At 57.0% G+C, this 18,884-nt stretch overlaps 1 protein-coding gene across 6 annotated transcripts in view; it reads right to left on the bottom strand.

The window, feature by feature from the left end:
- OTUD7B (OTU deubiquitinase 7B) overlaps nucleotides 1–18,884 on the bottom strand; it is a 34,387-nt gene that overhangs the window by 14,223 nt on the left and 1,280 nt on the right. Inside the window, exons 1-5 of one of the 6 annotated variants that reach the window (XM_066986242.1) lie at nucleotides 14,894–17,133; nucleotides 14,117–14,249; nucleotides 6,015–6,163; nucleotides 2,129–2,299; nucleotides 1,702–1,917 (exon numbers count right to left, since the gene is read on the bottom strand). In XM_066986242.1, coding sequence (XP_066842343.1) covers nucleotides 1,702–1,917; nucleotides 2,129–2,299; nucleotides 6,015–6,087 — 460 coding nt within the window. In that variant the 5' untranslated portion in view covers nucleotides 6,088–6,163; nucleotides 14,117–14,249; nucleotides 14,894–17,133. The other 5 variants (XM_066986241.1, XM_048079062.2, XM_048079061.2 and 2 more) reach the window with 5 other exon arrangements.

Genomic DNA, 18,884 nt, shown 5'->3' on the forward strand with positions numbered 1-18,884 from the left:
TGCTGCTTCCCCGGGCGCGCGGCGAGAAAAACACCAAGGGCCAAATTTTCAGCTCCACCAAGGCCTTTTCGTAGAATGCTGAGCACGTTAACAGCTTCCCCAGAGGACGTCGTTACGATTTACAGCCACTTGAAAGCGTGCTTGCTCTGCCACACTGGCGTAAGGGGAGCTCTGGATAGAACCCGAAGAGCTATCTTCACGTTTATTGGTCTATAAAATATTTGCTTAATCCCCTAAGGACAGCACGTACTAAATTAATAACGGGTATCGGTGTAGATCACAGCACCGTGCTCAAAACCCTACTTCAACTTGAGCTTGGAAGATTTCACGTACGGCCCTTTATTAAAGATAAACATTCATTTATAACGAACCCACATACATAATGCAGGCACACTTTGCTTTCAGATGGTGCTTTCTAAAAAATCAATTACTAAACACTAACACTGGGAAGTGTCACCAGCACTCGTAGGAAAAAGCACAGCCAAGAGGCCCGATCCAGCTCCCTCTGAGGCCACAGGAATCTCCTGCCTGCCCTGCTGACAGCTCGTGCCTCCTCCTGCAGGGTCACTGACATGCCTCCGACGTGTTTTGTGTTCACGAAAAGGATTCGTGTGAATTACAGCTTGAGAGATCTATGCTGAAAACTAGATCCTAACCACCTGAAAGCACCGGAGTGCTCTGAGCCAGAGTTTGTGCTGAAACGCGGCAATCCAACGCCCAGCCTGGCCTCTGCTTCGATGCAGAGAAGTGCATTTTAATTTGCATTAGACACGACAGCTTGACAGTCGACGAAGAGCAACGCCGCTGTAACGAGATCGCTTGGATCAAGTGCTCATTTCCAAAACATGAGAATATTTATTACAGGAACACTTGAGCGGGATGGGTCTAAAATTTGACGTGAAGAACACACGTTCTCTCCGAAGGAACAGTTTTCTAGGTACGCGGACTGCTGACAGAAATAAAGGAGAGGTGCAAGGGCTCCCCACATCTCGCCTGGTTCGCCTCTTTCCCCACCCTGTGCCGACTGCACGCTGTCCTGGTAACACGGATTAGGTTGTTCCCCGCCAGCGCGGAGGTCCCATTCATCCCCCAGCTCAATCTTATTTACAGATCACCTAGCAACTATTCAGGAGGAAACCAGCGTGTTGGAAAACAAACCCGTCTGCGCTCCCGAGGTGGTTCCTCTCCGGGCACGCACAAAGCCAGCCGACGAGTTTCCCTGCATTGAAGCAGCAAGCGTATGAAATGCATCATCGATCTAAAACGCCTGTAATCACCGCCGATATTTGTCCGTGATGATTAGCTGCTGGTGGCGTTACGCAATGATTTCTCCCCCCCCCCCCTTTCTCACAGCAAGGCTGCTGGGATAGCGCGGGGCACGGGGAAGCTTAGGTGGTGAGATAATGCAGCTTGGTTTTTTTTTCCCGGGCATTACCATTCAGCTGCATGAGCGATGACGACACGCGCGCACAATTTACATTTGGTGTCTGCGGGCGAAGCGAAGCAGACTCTTGCTCAACTCTTGCACCACGCTATAAAAAGGGATGAAATAATATCTATCACAGATACGCGCCCTTGCTCGGTTCTCCACTGCCTAAGGCTTGTGTGCCAGCACGCTCCAGTTGGTACTGCTGCAAACTGCCGCCACTGGCTGCGTTAGCATAAAAAAAAATAATAATAATTTGGGGTGTAAACGCTCACCGGCCTGCTCCAGCGCCACCAGCATCGACTGCTCGATGAGGTCGCGCTCGATGAAGCTGCGGAACTCCTCGGTGTACACCGTGAGGTCAGGCAACTGGAAGGTGGAAATGGGCATCTCCAGCAGGTGCTCGCTGCTGCCGTTGCTGGAGACGTGGGAACGGGCCAGAGAGACGATGGTAGAGCTGGCGTGGGAAATGCCTCGCGACAGACGTTTCTCTGAGAGGAGAAGGAAGATGAAAAACCCACCTGAACAGCGCAGAAGCAGCAAACTTCACAGAAGCTAGGATTAAAATCGCTGCCTTCAGTTACTAGTTTTCAGCCTCCAGAAGCTGAACTGCTCTGACAAATATTTCAGCCACCAGGAGAAGATCGAACCCGCTCCCTACCAGCTTTGGGACTCGGCTACGGGGCAGCGAGACACGCTTACCTTGCACGATGTCATCCTGCCGCTGCAGCGGCGGTCGCCCCGCGCGGGCTGCCTCCTTCTCTGGGGGTTTGTAGCTGCGTCCTTCGTTGAAGGAGGGCGGCAAGTTCCCCGCGTGCACCTGCCGAAGCTGCTCGAAGTCGCTCAGGGCTGCGCTCAGGTCCCAGTTTTTACCTGGATTGGGAGGCATCGACAGCGGTCACCATCACGACAGAGAAATCAAGTCAGCTCCTAACCACCCACACCAAAAGCCAATAATAGTTCTTTATCTACCCGTTGGATTTGAAGCTATATTCCTGCCCAGGACCTGGGTTTCTGAAAGAAATATAACTCAACGTCAAGTGCCCAGCAGACGTTGGGTGTGCTGCCCCCACGGGGGGTGGCTTATGCATACCTCGAGCGCGCTGAGCTCGGAGGGAGCTGCTGCTCCCGGGGCTGGATGTCCACAAAACCTCCAGAAACCTCCCAAGGCCCCTGGGTTTTGCCAGAATTAGCCTTCTGGCTGGGAAACGAAGGGCAGGGCCACCATAACACGGAAGGTCGGGCTGCGCTATGTCCACCGGTGCCAGCCGAGCAGCCCCCTGCCCCGGGTCACGCCGAGCGCTGTTTCATAAGCTGCAGTGAAGATAATCCGCCGTGATGCCGACACCGCTCCTTTGCTGACGAAGTAGAGCAGCCGACAGCTCTCTGCTCCCCCACGTTACTGCAGGATAACGCTCGAGCGAGCTCGACCTCAGCAGCTGAGGGCTCCCAACTTCTCCAGCGCCTGTCTGGGGTGTTTAGGAGGCAGCCACCCACCTCTCTTCCAGCTGACACCCAAAATATAAGAGCAAGCAAGGTGCCAGCCAGGCTGGGCAGTAGCTGCAGCACTTTTCAGCAGGCTCAAGCCATCACTAGCCAGATGAATTATTCAGTAAAACTTACTCAGCTTGAACTTAGTGGAGTCGGGTGAGTCCCGAAAGCAGTTCCACTTCCTGCTAACACTACCCAGCGGGCTGAAAGAATATATGTTACTACACTCGAGCCTCTCAGTACGTAATAAATTGACCTTTTAGAAGCCACTGTCTTCCGAAAGCAAGAATATATAGCAAAAAAGAGTCTACCATATGGCTTACGTTTGCAAAAATTGTGATTTTTATGAACGCTGTTAATCTAAGCTCTTAAATTTGCAAGTTAGCAGACAGCGGAGAAAGCAAGCCAGCTTTATATATAGTACCTCCACTACAGAAGAGAGATATAAACTGTCAGTTGGTTTATATGATAGCTCACAGACAATAAAAGAAATCGTTATGCCTAATTCCCAAAAGGAAATACATTTTTCAAGTATTTAAATCCTTTTGAGAGATGTAATTCGCGACATTTAGCGACTGCCTCCAAACAGAAAGTTATTTTAAGGTTCACCTTTTGAGCCTTTTTATTTTTCAAATGAACCAAAGAACCAGCACCAAGGAACGAGAACGAGCCATCGGATTAAAACTGAAGGCGCCGTCACATCGCCACCTGCTTCAGGACACAGGCAGCGGGAGGAGGCAGGCCCAGGAGCAGCTCTTGCACCAAGCAAAAGCAGGCAGGGGGAAATCCTCCGGGGACACGTGGGGCCAGGGCTCAACCAGAGAGAGACCCAGAGCCCGTTTTCCTCGCGACGTGGCAGGGCGTGTGACAAATTTCGGAGCGGAATCCAAACAGCGCTGTCCGATAACGTGCCCCTTTTCCCCCAGCTCTTCAGCTCTGTCTGCACATGGACGCCGGAGCGCATCGCCGTCGAGGCGTCGGGATCCAGCAGCGCCCGAGATCCGAACGACGGAGCAGACGCCGAGACCTGGCGCTGAGCAAGGAGCACGGCACGAGCCCCACGGTGGCTTTGCTTGAAACGTGCACGAAACCCCGAGCACGGGCAGAAAACCACAGCTCACCAATTCCTCAATTCGCCCTCAAACTTCATGTCTGACTTGCTCACCTCGTGCAGCTCTTTTGCTGCACTGCACACTGCAACCTTACGAAGACACACCAAAGAAAAAGAAAAGACAAATCTGTCTCGCCTCATCTCCACACGTGGAGTTGTCAATCCCACAGAGAATACAGCAAAAAGAGCAGCGCTCAGCAGCGCGTCGTGAAAACGAGGTAAAACAACTGCTGTCAAAATAAATCAGCCGGTGTGCCAGGGCGGGAGAGAGAGAAAATTTGGAGGAATATCTGCTTTTAGCTTTTTCTCTCGCAAGCGTAAATGTTAATTCTGAAAGATACCATTAGAAATCCTGACGTGAAACAAAGAAACCTAAAAACCAGAAACCAGAGCATCAACACGCCACAAAAGCCACAACTTGCCAGACTTCCGCTGCGACGACGCGGCCGCACGGCTGAGCGGGTGAAATCCTGCAGCCGGCACACGGCTGACGGGAGCCGGGCGAGGAGCGGCACCCTCCGCCTGCTGGCCCGTGCCAGGAGCAGCGCTACGGCCAGGGAGCTGGAGCAAACTGCCCGAAGACAAGGATTAGGGCAACCATTTCAGGGCTTTGCGTGCCTCGCCGTCACGGCACCGAGCGGCAGCAAGCGGAGGAGATGGTGCGGGTGCTTCAGGAGCGAGCCCCGGGCTCGAGCTACGCAGGAGAAGGGACGGGAGGCAGAAACGTCCCCAAAACGAGGTCAAAAAACGGGCGGGGGTTTGTTCCCCATCAGCAACCTGCAGCAGCTCAGACTCGCACACTCACCTTTGTTCCGAAGACGAGAGGGTGATTCTGCAGCTGAGGTATCACAGCAAGCATGGTCTTGTGTTGTGTAATTGCGTGTTGGTTAACTGACTGCCAGGCAGGGCCCTCTCTGCTTCCCATGCAACGTTTCTGTCCTCCAGCATTACGGCACAGGCCGATATTTACTCACCGGCCTTTTGTCAACACCAACCCAAAGGCAACGCTTGCAAGAAAGCTTCCAGTCCCAAAATTCGGACCTGGCAGCCTCCCTCCTCTCCCCCTTCCCGCAGCTGCCGGCGACCAAACAGATCACCCCCGGCCTCCACGCTCAACGCGACCGCTAACGAGCAAGTTCTCGATCTCGTGCAGGCTGGGGGGAAGAGAGTCAACATCACGCTGTGTTTTAGGGCAAGCACACGCTTTTTTTTTTTTAAGGTAGGCAGAGCGGTGGAAGGCAGCCAGCGCCGGGTGCTGAGCCTCCCGAGGGCTGCCTTGGCTGCTTAAAAGCGAACGGACCGAGCGCAGGTGATGATGATGACGATGGTGGTGGTGGATTTTGGAGACTTGTCTGCGATTCCTCGGCATCTTCGTGCCTATCAAACAGGACCGGCCCTGTCTGATGGGAGCGTCCCGTGACGAGCACTGGAGGCGGCTCCCCGTCCGTCGGGCGATGCAGGGACGCTGCCAGGGGAGGTCAGCGCCTCGGCAGCACGCCGCTCGCAGCGCGGACGGAGAGATACCAACAAAACAGCAATTTATACGGGCATAATCAAACCACCTTCGCAGGCAGAACAAGATCTACCAGTAAAAGCACGGTTTTGCCTACATAATTACTCCTCTACTGCTCGGAAAGTACAGGCAGCCTTCGCCTAGCGCCGTGCCTTCACTCCTGCGGAAGGCACAGGAGAAACCCCCAGGTTCTGCCACCGTTCTGGGCCGCTGCTGGCAGCGAACAGAGAGGACGAGCGAAGGGATGAAATCGCGGCTCTCTCTTTGACACGTTCCCCTTCCAAACATGTGAAATTCATTAGCCGCTGGACGCGTAACGAGAAACCGGGGCAGAATTTCACCAGCCGCGCTGCTGACGGCGCCGCTTCGACACCTCCAGCCCTGCGGGTCCCTCCAGGAGCTTCCCTGCCCCTCTTCCGAGCCCCGTCACCCCCAGCAGCCTCCTCCCTGCTTCTGTCCCCGGCTTTATTTACCTTCCAGCAGGTCTCTGGCCAGTCCCGGCTCTGCCCCCGTTGAGCGAACAAAATCCGACAGGACGATGTCCATATCCAAGGCCGTGCGCTCATGGATTCCTCCCGGCAGCTGGGGTCAGCGGCGCCCGGCTCAGCACCTCGGCCTCAATCTAGGAACGAGAGAGCAACGCCGCGCGCGGCTCGCGTTACAGGGCATAAAATCATTAACCCGGGGAAGCAGCCTCGGAGCTGGCTGTGAACTAGCCGGTGGCAGGTGCCCCCGTCCCCCCAGAGCAGGGGGGAACGCCTCCCACCCCCCAAATAACCCCAAATAAGCGTGCTGCAGGACCGCTGCTGGCCTCCCCGGGCTTCGCCCTCCGTAAGGCAGAGCCAGAGCGATGCCGCGGACGCAGGCGTGACGAAGGCTCGGCAGCTTTGGGGAGGAATAATTCTCATTTCAAAGCGGCTCGGGGGAGCCCCTCTTCATAAGAACACCCAGAAGAAATGAGGTTTCCTGGGAGCAGTGAGGTTCTCGCCTCTGCCCACACCCCCCGACCCCTCCGGGGGCAGGCAGCCCTGCGCCGCGCGACGGCGCCAACAAAGCGCCGCAATTAGCAGAAGTCGCCTACGGAAAATAAAACCAAGAAGCTTTTCAGGCACAAAAGGCAACCTCCCCTTCTTTCGGAGGAACGGGAACGCTCCAGCCCAGCTCTCCAGGAAGGAGAAACGTCTTGGCCCGCGCTTGCTTTTAACCAGCCCCGGTGCCGCGGAGCTGTTTCCTAAAGCTTCCTTCACCTTTCGCAACTTCGAGAGCCCTTCAGAGCCACCTGGCAAAGGCAGCAAGGACGCGACGGGGGAAACGCGAGGCAGCCCCGGCTGCAAGACCCTGCTGCCCCCAAAGTCTCCACCGAAAGGTTTCCAAAGGCAGCCCCCCCAGAAATCCTTCCGAGAGCCGACCTCCTTCCCAGAAGGGAACAAAACCAGCCAGCGCGGAGGTGCATGCTGTAAACCTTCAGTTTTAGCAGGTCCTAAGATCCAGAAAGCCACACGTAGGTGTGTGCCGTGCCGCGCGTTCAGATCCTGATTTACTGCATTCCTCGCGGCACGGATGGAGAGCAGCGCGCTCGGCCGAGGCCCGGACCGGGCTAACGCTCGGCGGGATTGTGCAGCTAAAGGGTTACCGTGGAAAAAAAAAGAAAAAAGTCGACTGTCAAGGAACGTAACCTGCTGGAAAAAAACTCCTCCTAAGCTGAAATTTGGCACGTGAATAAGAGGGGAAAAACCGCGTAAGGCTGGTTGACAGCGGCGCTGCCATCCTGAGAGCAGGCGAGGAAATTTCAGCCTTGCACAGACGAGCAAACCCGTTTTCTCTGCTGGCGCCTCAAAACCATCGCTTGTCAGGATTATTCCTAAAGATGGGCCAAAGTCCCTAACGGCACCAACTCCCAAACCCAAGCACAGCAAGCGAAACACGCGAGCTTTCATCTGGAATTTCCTGGCTTTGTTGGTTAAATGCCGCCCTTATTATCTTCCACACTCTCTAATCATACCCTCGTTAGGCAGAAAAGCTCCTTGATGTCATTTATCACCGGAGCAATCTTGGGGCTGTTGTCATCCCAAGGCAAGCCTCAAACCTCGCGTGTTCCTCGCCGAATGGGATCCTCGCTGAGTGCCGGGCACGGTGCACGGCCCTCAGCCACCAACTCGTGGCGCCGCGGCCGCTTCGCCACCTCCTCGCGCACACGAACAGCAGCAAACGGTGCTGCGAGGCCAAACGCAGCTGCAAAGCTCCGCCGGCACAGCAAGGAGCTGCCGGGGACCTACCGTGAGGGTCCAAACGAAGGAACAGCCTCTCCCGCCGCGCTCACCTTTTATACGTAAATGCTTCTTTTTACACACCAGGCAGCTCTGCGCGCTGCCGGCATCGCTCGGGGTACGGCTGGAGCAGGCAGGGCTGCAGCTTGCGCCCATGCCGGGCAGGATCAGTCCCGCGGAGCCTCCGCCCATAGGGAGGGAAGGATCCGACCTCCTCTGCAGGGAGACCCAAGCTCCGCGACCACAACGATGCTGTCCAGCCAAGGCTAAAGCGTTCCGGGTGTCAAGCAGGCCAAAATCCCCCCCGTACATACGTGCGTGTGCGCATACGTGGGCGTTTACGATGCGATTAGGGCAGCTTCCAGCGCTGGCTGTAATCCGCCGGCAGCTTCCTCGCCACGTTACGGACACCGGGGCGCTACGGCGGGCGCCCGCGGGACCGAGACGCGGGCGGTACCACTGTCGCTGCAATACCAACCGTTACTCGCAGGACGCAGGCATTAAGCAAATTAACTCATGAATATTCACGCTTTAATCTTCCTCAGGAAGCCAGGCAGGTCCAGGACAGCGTCCCCACTGCGTGGATGTCACTCCCGACCCCACAGGTGCCAGATTGCCTCTGGCACGCGATCCCAAAAGCACCTCGGAAATCATCTGTTTCTCCACAAGGGCCACACGTGGACACGTGCAAATCCCTCGAGCCAGCCACCCCGCTCGCTCTCGAAGCCGGAGGCGGCGACACGGCTAACTAAAGAAGAAAGCCATCAAATTCCATGCTATAGGTGTGTTTTTTTCATTATTATACAGTCCATTTCTTTAAGCCATCCCAGAAACACCTCATAATCAGTACTCAGCGAGGAAATGCTACTTTCCAAATATTTACATTTTAAGCTATTCCAGGAAAAAAAAAATGCCACCAGAAGCACTACTCTGCACACCCAAAGCTTTTGCTGTTTAAGGCATTGTGCAAAGCACCAGCTGAATTTCCCAAGCCCCGTCTCCCGCTGCTATCCACAGCGCTCCCGTCAGAAGGAGGGCGTCCAAATCTCCCCGTTTCCACTGGTGAAGAGCCAAAACCAAATTGCCTTAATTCGCACAAACTTCAATTAGAACGATTCCCCGCACACTGCCTGGCCACGGGAGGGAAGGGAGGAATTTGGGAGACGCTTCCCAGCCGAAGGCGAAGACGGGGTCAGGCAGACGGCGGCGGGGAAGGGGCCGGACCCGTCCCCCGGAGGTCCCCTCCTCGCCCACGCCGAGGCTGCCAGGAGTGGAAGGGGAGCTCCCAACACCCAGAGACACTCACAAAGGGTGCTTTGGGAGAAGCCACTGTCCCTAAATTCCTTCTGTTTCCCTCCTAGCAGACGGTCCCCAGCCTCTACATGACTCCGAGGCATTTCCAAGCTTCCAAAGCTTCTCTCGTTTAATTTCACCACGGGGCTGCAGAGCAGCAAGGCGCTAATTTAAGACTGTGGAAAGCCAACGTGTTCTCCTTAATTGCGTTCTCAGGCATGAGAAGGAGTTGAGAGTACATATCTCCGAGCCCTTCAAACCAATAAAAATCTTGGTTTGAGGGGGAAAACGACGGCGTGGAGCACAACCAGCTCCTGGCGTTCGGGGAGCTTGCGCAGCCCGGGACCAGCGAGGCTTTGTTACCGACTCCAAATCCAACCACGCTCTTCGGAGTTTCAAAACAGTCATCACGTTTAAACGCCAGGCAGGAGCGCTTCCCAGCAATCCTCCTGTGGTGATAAGGCCCTATCACCTCCTTCAAATCGCTTTTTGGCGAGAAGCGAGAGGCTTTCTCGCTGCTTTTGGCACCGGCACGGCGCTGCAGCCCGAACGGCACAGGATCGGTGCTCGGATAAAGCAAGCACAAGTGCCAGGCAGGCAGGCACCTTGGGGTAAATGCTTTGTAAACAGCTTTCCGGGCCCAAAGCCATCGCCTATTACACGCAGCCCCATGGGCTATGTACCTGCGGTATCTTGGCAGCGCGCTGGGAAGCAGCAGACACATTTACGTTCGACGATTTATCTAAGGAAGAACGGCAACGGGGTGGCTGTCACGCTCACCTCGCTGAGGCTTTCAAAACTTCACGAAACTCCACTTCTTTGCAGATGGGGTATCGGTGAGGCCACCTCTACCACGCCTGGGGAGCTGGGATGCGGAGGCAGCTCTGCCCGGGAAGGATTTACATCTATAGGGCTGGCCTCGCATCAACGAGGTTTCACATCCTTCCCGAAAAACTTGCGTCGAGGACCAGAATAGATCGCCGGGGAAGAAGAGCGCCTCACTCACACTGAAATCTGCAGACGGATTTCTGTTTGAATAAACACACTGCTGTAAAGCTCACAATCGCACATTGTTGTTGGCACCGTGTTGGTAAAACCGCCCGGAACGGGGCACCGGGAGCCACCGTATTCACCCAGCAGCCAGCGTATTCGCGGGGAACGCCGCAAAGCCTACACCCAGCTGGATTTCCAGCCTCCCAGGGGAGAGGAGTTACCCGTTCCTGCAATCTGCTGGCCTCTGGGCCATCTCCCTGCACGCAAACAGAAGCAGCGAGACGGAGGGATGGTGGAGGGGTGGGTGCAGTGCCTTTATCCCCTTTCCCTCACATTCAGCTCTGCCTCGAAGTGTGGAAATTCACGTCCACGGGAATAATTTGGCCGTAACACGGTTTGGTCACCACAGAACGTGGGTTTTCGGGGCTTTTCTCTGGGTCGTTGGCTTCTATCCTAATTTCCTTTGCATAGTAGCTTCCTTGCTCCTTTCCAGCTTGTTTCCCCTCAAAGGTGTTCTGCAATTTTACTGTCTCCTTCCCCTTTACGCTGATAAGGTTATTAAAGCATCAGAGATAAGAGGTCGCAGTCGTATCGCTGCTCTCGCGCCTGCCCCGCCGCCTCTGCCCAGCGAGCCGCGGCCCGCGCAAGAAGTCAAGTTGTGTATTAGTTATTGAGAGGGTTTTTTGTTATTTTATAAGAAAGCATTCTTTATTTTGCACTAACGCCCTTCTCAAAGCCACACGAGCAGGCTCCTATCTGGCAGGCAGCAAAGCTGCTTGTGTTTCCTTCACATTTTCCCCTTCCATGGTTCGCATCTCCTCAAACCGCTTTGATGAAACACCAGAGCTGGGGATTATTCACCTCACGACAGCCCGCTACAAGAAGCTGCCCCCCACCAGAAGCTTTAAAAGCACTGACTTCACACAAGGCTTTCATCCCAATTACTCTTATCAAACGTTTTGAGGCCGCACCGGTGACCGGCCTGGCTGCTGCCCTCCTTCACTGCAGCGCGCGGCCTTCACCCCCCCTCCTCCGGCACGTCAGCGAAGCAACGCGACAGACCCCAGGGGAACACGGGCAGACCCAAAGCAAGAAGCAAGGCGACAAAGCTAAGTAGAAAACCAACCGAAAGGAACAGGCCCACCAAGGCAGAAGGGTCCGAAAAGCCCAAGAGACAGCCAACCTCCTCCTCGCCTCGGCGGCGGCACGCAGCTCAGACCGGGGCTCCCACGACGGACGCGACAACCGAGCCCCAGCCCACTGACAATGGTGTCAATATTTTCTTTAAAGCCTGCCCGACTCATTGTAGAAACCACAATGTCCTGGACTGTTAGGAATTCCTGGAGTTCACCGCCTCTGCTGCCGTGACGCCAGCTCGCAACTATGCGCGCGAGCGGAGCGGGCGTCGCGCTGCTCGCCCCTCGCGCCTCCCGACGAGGAAAAGCCTACATCTGAGGCGAACACTGGCATCTTTCAGGTCTCAGGGTTACAGTTTTCCTCACAATTTGCCGTGTCACCAGCCAGATGAAACCGGACTGGGTGTTTCAGAGAGCTGACCTTTCCTCTCCCTCAGCCCAAACACCAGCGCACGTAACCTCCGTGCTCCTCTCATACCCCACAATCTCTCTCCGAGGGCCATAAAGATAAGAAATCAGCTAAAAGCTCAGCGCCGCTCACACGGAGCCCACGTGGCACACGTTCACCTAACTTTCCATTCTCCTTTTTCTTCAGAAAAGCGCAGCTTTTCAACGCGAAGTCCAGCCACCCCCCCCAGCAGGCAACCAGCAGCACCTTCGGCAGGTCTGCAGGCTGCGGCTCCTCATCTTCAGCACGGCATCCCCCGAGGCAGAGCCGAAATATTCAGATTCTGCCCCAAACAGGTGACAGGCCAGGCCCGGACGGACGGGTGACGCCGGAGGCTGCCATAACCCTTCACCTGGAGGGAAGGAAGCGCTGTCCCAAAACCGGCTCCTTTTTGAGGATAATATCTCCAAGCGCCTCTTCCCAACATCGCCTGCCACGGGATGCTGCACGTGGGCATGTGATAACGTTAGGAAACCCAAACCCCTGGGAATTCACACATTTTTAGAGCGGCCTGGCATGACGCTGGACTTACCGAAGGGCCATCGCCAGCCCCCTCGCTTCAGCAGCGTCTCCTTTCCAGCAATTCTCCAAGTGCCCCCACAGACAGAAACAGCTCTATTAGGACGAGCGAAAAACACCTACCCCACAGGGATGTCACAATATTGCGTTAGCTAATGCCTGTAAAATGCTATAAAAAGCTTAATTAAGCCTCGCCCTTATGAGACACTGGAAGGACTCTCAGGCTTGTTGCGCAGGCAGCAGCCAGCACCGCGCAGCACGGGCATGAGCCTGGGAAGCGTCCACGTTTCAGAAATTATTTTGGGGAAAACCCAAAAAAAGCAGCAAGCGCATTCACCTTGTAGTCAGAGGCAAGGATCCCGGTCAGCATTTTAAATGTTCACCTCCCAAGGAGCACAATGCTGAGATCTAACAAATAACAACCTAACCACGTGCAGGGCCGGATCCTGACACGACCGAGCACCAGCTACACGACTGAAGAGCCGCCGCCACCACGAGCCTCGCCGGCTTCTGCTAGCAAAGCTTATAAAAAGCAGTTTACGACCCGCTCACAACGGGGTGAAGCGTGTGCGTTCAGTGCTGCCGCAATAACTGCTCGCGGGGAGCAGATAAGGCAGGAGCTGGCGAGGCGCTAAGCGCCCCGTGCTGCCACCCCGCGCGGACGCGCTCGCTGCGCCCGTAACGTCACCACCCTCTGCTCGGGGACCGCCGCTGACCAAAGCAGGGGAAGGGAGGGCTCACAGCAGGATCCTCCAGGAGGATCTGCAGAAATTGCAGCCTCTGGCACCGGGGCCAAGCGGCCTTCACCTGCACGGCCGGGTGCGGGCTGAGCTTCTCCCCCGAGCCTGCCACGAACGCCGCGGTGCGAAGTTCCTCCACACAGGCGAGCTCCCAAAGAGGCCCAGGCTTAGGTACGGCAGAATTAGTTGCTTGCATCTCTGAAGACCGTATTCGGAAGTGTGTTAATTCAGTTTCAATGGGTTTTTGCTTGTTTTAAAAGGCTGGCATTATACCTTGCGTTCCCTTGTTTGCTCATGCCATTCTTATTGCGCTGGGCTTCAGCAACACAGACTCAAAACAAAGCTAAAAGGCTATTACCAAATTATCCCCCAAAACATGAGCTGCTTCTAAAATGCCAAAGCCGCAGGGTGTTGCTTAAATCAACAAAAGGAAGGAAAAGAGAAGAGGAAAGGTTAGCAAACCACCCAGCACCCCTCCTGGTACGCGTGGGTACTTCAGGCCGCCGCACCGAGATCCCCCATCGGGCTCGGAGGCGTTTCACAGAACTGCCAGCGAATGGTTTCAGCCTGATTCACTGTTTTTCATTGTCCTGTCCAGAAAGGATGACTGAGTTCATTGCTACTGGAAATATTTCACCCTGTTTTGCTGTCGTGTCTGAACACGCCGTCATACTTCAGAAGCATGGTCCTCTACCAGCCTCGGAAGGGAACGAGCCGCCAGCGTTAGCTCATGCCAGAGATGATTCCTGCATGAGAAAACCTTCTCCCCCCAGCCAAGACCAGAGGTTTCATCCCCACAACCTCCAGAGAGGATTCATTCTCCTCGGCACCTCACAGTGACGCACCGAGCGCTTCCAGAAACTGTTCCCAGGGCTCTGCTTGGCACCGAACCACCCCAGCCAGTACCTGCCAGCTGCTTTATCAGCTCTGTGCAAACACGGGAGGGAAGGAAGCACGGGGACACAAACTTACACCTGGACACAGCTCCGCTGCTAAAAACCTTCCGAATTGCAGACATTTAGGAGCCGTCGTAACTCGACGTGCCTGGGCAGTAGGACTGCCCTGTTTTCTGAAGGCCAACCTTATCAAGCCCAGCAGCATGAAACCGTCAGTCCCAGCACAGAAGCAGGGTGAATAGAAGAAGAAATGGAACGGTGTTTATTTTTTAGGCAGTCTCACCACGCTGTCAATCAGGCCGATGCTGAGGAAGGGGTCGGACGGTGGCAAACCCACGAGCCCCAGCTCCCGAGGTCCAAACCCGACCACCAGGACGGGACCGGGCTCCCGGAGGTGCCTTACGTATGTCTGGGTCCTAAAATAAAACGAAAGTAAGAAAGAGGTGTCCGCCTTCAGGGCTTGGGCGTCCGTTTCCCGTTCACTCGAGGCAGCACAACACAGCAACCAAAACCACGTAAGGAAACTTCACGGCTTCAGCCCAAGGAAAACGCTTCCTTCTGTGTCAAAAGACACTTCACTTTGCCTTTCACTTTTAAATTCCAGCTTTTAAGTCAACATCTTAAAAGGTATTAGCCACCAAAGATGGCTTTCATCTTCGAGTGCATTTAAATACCTCCCCTGCACTGCCTGCATTTTGATTTTAAGCCGAATTCGGGTTGGACGGGCGCGTTTCCCGGGCTGGTCGCTGAAATCTGTTTCCTTAAGATTGGGGCACGCCAACGTCACGCCGCGCTCGAGCACGCGGGGTCGCAGGGAGCCTTTGGGTCAACGAGCATTAGCTAACGAGGAGCAGAATGAAGAACAGTGAGGCCGTGGGCTACGTGGGGGTGGCACAGACCACGCCAGGGGCTTTGGGAAACAGAATCTGCCCGATCCATTGCTAGGCTCACATCATTTATTGTCTTCGTGCACGGGACGCCGGTAGAAGCCTCGCACCGGGACCCTCCACGCTCTGCTAGCTCCCCACCTACAGACGGCACCGAGATTTTCTCACGTTACCTCTGGGCTCCTCCGCAACTCCTGCACGGGCTTTTTTCAGCGAGGTCTCGACGTGCTCCTGCCCCCCGCCGCGCACCGGGACCCAGCGGAGCGAGGCAGAGATTACGCCGAGCGGCCGTGAGTCACACGCGGCTCGGCGCTGTAATGAGCTTGATCCTCAAACAGTATTTCTTGCTCGGTCACCACACCCATAAAAACAGAGAGTGAAAGCCGTGCAGCCACAGCCGGGATGCCTCCACCTAACACCGGGACGAGGAGGCAGCAAACCTCGGAGCGGGGCCCTCCGCTGAGAACCAACGCGGGGCTCTTTTGGTTTCAAACAACCGCACGGGCACAAAAAAAAGCCCGCACCGCGCACCCGAGGTGTTTTCAAAGCTGCCTCAAGTCCCGGGAAAGCTAAAAAAAACACAAGAAAACCGAAGTTTTGTGGATCCCTCCGCTGCAGAAGGCGCCGCAGAGCTATCGCTGCCAGCTCAGGACCCGAAGCCCAGCAGCAGCTCGCCGCTCCCCCACCGCCCCCGGGAGGAATCCCCCCGCTGCTGCTCTCCTGCCCTGCAGGGCTCCACCACGAGGTCCCAGCAGCCGAAGCAAGCAGCAAACCTCGGTGCGAAGCTTACGGAGCTCCCAAACCAAAAAGCCAGCCCCGAAAGCGGCGTTGAACGGCGCTCGCCTCCAAAGCAGAGGGTGCCTGTGCGGCCCTGCCTCGCGCCCCCCGCGGACCCGCGTGCCGGCCTTGCCCCGACACAAGCTTCGTGATGCAACCCAGAGGCAAGAAGTTCGGCGCCTTGAGCAGCCCCACGGCCGTGCTGCCCAAGCCCTGCTCTTTACTTAATAAGCCTTATCAGCAGAGCTCCTACAAAATAAGCCGCTCGCGTGGCTCCGCTCCAAACGAGCCGGACGGGAAGCGCGCGGGCCTCCAGGGAGGCTCCTCGCTGCTGCCTCCTGCCCGCAGTCCCCGGGGAGCCCCCGCTCTGACTCGGGTCACCCCAAGCACACCGGGGTGCCCAAACACGGTGCAAGGAGCCCAACCCTGCACCTTTATCGCGGTCGCTCAGCTCCGAGCAGGGGCTGGGCGAGAGAACCCGCAGCCCGCACGGCGCCGCCAAGGCGAAACTCCGAGGGGCAGCTCGTCACCGAAGCTCCGACAGCAGCAAAAGAATTATTCCCAGTGCCGAGGAGGGTGCGGGAGCACGGGCACGAGAGGGATCCAGCCCACGAGGCAAAGTTAAGACAGAAACGTCTGCTCCTAAATGGAAGCGATGGGCGGGCTGAGGCCAGGGCGGATGGGGCGCTGAGCTCGTGGGGCTACGGCATTTCGTGCTGGGTGCAGCGGCTTGCAAAAGGGGATTTTTGAAACGAGAAGCCTCCACGGGACCGCACGTTTTCGGCACGACCTGGGCCGCTTCAGGACAGCACACCGCGCAACGGGGCAAAGCTTTCTTAAAACACGCTGCTCCTCCAGAAGGCCAGGGCGCAGGAGAGGCAGCAGCGAGGCACGGGTCGCGTTTTGTAAACTTTCGCTGCTATCACTGCAACCGTTTCCATGCGCGCAGCTTCCCTTAAAAGCAAGCCCTGTCCTATTTCCACGGGCTGCAGCCACCTGCTCTCCTTTGCTCTAAATACAGCTGCACTAATTTCTACTTCCAGATGATTCCCAAACTCGGGCTGAGAGGCGTGCCTGCAGCAGCACGGGAACAGAGCCGCAGAGCCACGCAAAAGCCGGCATCAAACGCAGACGGAGCAGACCCGCTGCCTCGTGCCCCGTCGGCGCTGTTATTTATCAGCTCCTCTTTCCAGAGAGTTTTTCAGGAGAAATCCTAAAGCCAAACTTTCCGTTCCCTGACAGACGTCCTCGCTTCCACTGAAGCCTCGGTGGAAATTTCACCCGGAGAGGCAGCGGGCAGCGCGGCGGAGGCATCGGCGGGGCTCGCGGGAGCGGGGCGAGAGCCAGAAGGATGGTAAACCCTCGGCACCAGGAGGCAAAATTCAGGCGCTAGAAGGATTTCGGCCCCGGGCCGCGCAAGGATTTGGGCGCGCAGCTCCCCTCGCTCTGAGGGCGGCAGGATTTGTGCCCCGTGCGCGCCCCGCGGGAGGCGAGGGGCGCTTGGAGGAAGCCTCCTCCGGGTTGCGTGCTCGGGACAAGCTTCTCAACGGACGGCCCCCCCGTCACAAGCAACGGCCACGAGCTTCTCACCACCTCCCCCCGTGATCCCTCGGCTTCTGCAGCAGGCAAAAAAAAAAAAAACCCACAACGCGCGGTCGTGTATTTTAAACACCACGTTCCCCCAAAGATCAACACAGCGCAGACACACGCGGCTTAAACCACTGCACGGTGGCTTCGCCAGTACCTTTTCCATCGTGAACATCCCTCCCATCTCCCGAGCACGGAGCGTTTCTCTCGCTGTGCCGAGGGGACGACTCGCGAGGGGCAGAGAGGAGCTCGCTGCCCGCGCTCGAGTCCAAACTGCGCCGCTGCATGTCACCCTGCCAACCGTTCTCTTCACACCCACTTGAAATGTCAGCTTTTGTTAAGCTGAAACTCTTGCTCCCGGTCTGGCCTTACAATTAGCACCACAAGGCGTTGGTTTCTTTTTTTTTTCTGTCATTGCCTTTTTTTTATTTTCCCTCCAAAGAAAGCGTGAACGCCCAGCGCAGCGGCCTGCTCCTCGGCAGCGACAGAAAGTTTTCACGCCCCGAGCGTCGCCGCTGCTCCGGGGGCAGCGAGAACGGCGAGGCAGAAAGCAAAGCCCGGCTCGTAGAAAAGAGAAATTTGGCATCATCAGCGACCCGACGCGAATAATCCGAGCCGCCAAGTTTTACCCCTCCTGCTCCGTGACCGAAGGTGACGGTAACATCCCGGGTCGTACTCAGCCCCGCGACTCGGAGCTGGAAACCAAACCCCCCCGCGCACGGCGAGCGTGTCGGGGAACCGGTAATCGCCGGGGCAGCCCTCGGCATCGCCCTGCCGAGCGCTGGGACCGGTGAACAGCCGGACAAACCGAGGGCAGCCGGCTCTCCTCGGCCTCCCGGGAGGCTCCCGGCCCGTTACCGCGTTCCTCCCACGAGCGACTCGCAGCGCGGAGACGTTTCCCTCGAGCCTGCGAGCTGCTGACTCCCGCGCCAGCCTCCTGGCCCACAGAGGAAGCAGACGGAGCCCGCCGCTCGGCAAGCCGTAATTAGCCAGACGAGAAACTCCTTCTCCTCCCAAGACGGAGCCCAGCAAACTCCGGAGCTGGTTTGAAGCTTGCGGCCGCCGTGCTCCGAGGGGGACGCGCGCCACCCGAGTGCAGCCACAGCTCCCGACGGCGCCCAGAGAACTCAGCGCCCAAAAACAGGCCCAGAAAGAAGCCGCCGGCTTTGCCACAACACGAAGCCCTCGGCGGGAGCGGGCGGGCCGGCAGAGTTCGCTCCGGCGTGAGCGCCGACGCGGCGTTTCGAAGCCACGTGGGCTTCCAGGTTGCGAGCGATAATCCCCTGTGGGCAACGCCAGAGGAAAGCCCGCAGATTGCCAGCGTTCGATACGAAATCGCTGCAGGTGAGAGCGTCTCGAACACCCCAGCACCACGATGCACCCACCTACACCTTCGTCCCGTCTCCTCCGGGCCCACAACCGCCCGCAGGCCGTGCCCGGTTATTTCGCAGCCGCTTATTTGGGCTCTTTGTGCCCGGCTCCGTCACGGCAACCAGCGCGGCCAGGCCAGGCTTCGTCCTCCCCAGGGCGGTGCTCGAGCCTGAATTATTCAGATCAGCTCCACAACGCCAGGAGACACGGATACCTGCACGGCGGGGGCAACTCGGGGGGAAAGGCACCGCGGCCGGCGGGGACCCGAGCAGGGGAGCAGCTGCTCGAGGGCTCCTGGCGGGGAAGAACGGGGCCGGGGGCTCCTCGAGGTGCTCCTCACGGGGACCAACAGGGACAGGGGGGTCCTCGGGGGGGATGAACGGGGACAGGGGCGTCCTGGGGGGCTCCTCACGGGGACCAACAGGGACA

This window comes from Anser cygnoides, chromosome 33, assembly GCF_040182565.1.
Source record: "Anser cygnoides isolate HZ-2024a breed goose chromosome 33, Taihu_goose_T2T_genome, whole genome shotgun sequence".
Classification (NCBI taxonomy): Eukaryota; Metazoa; Chordata; class Aves; order Anseriformes; family Anatidae; genus Anser; species Anser cygnoides.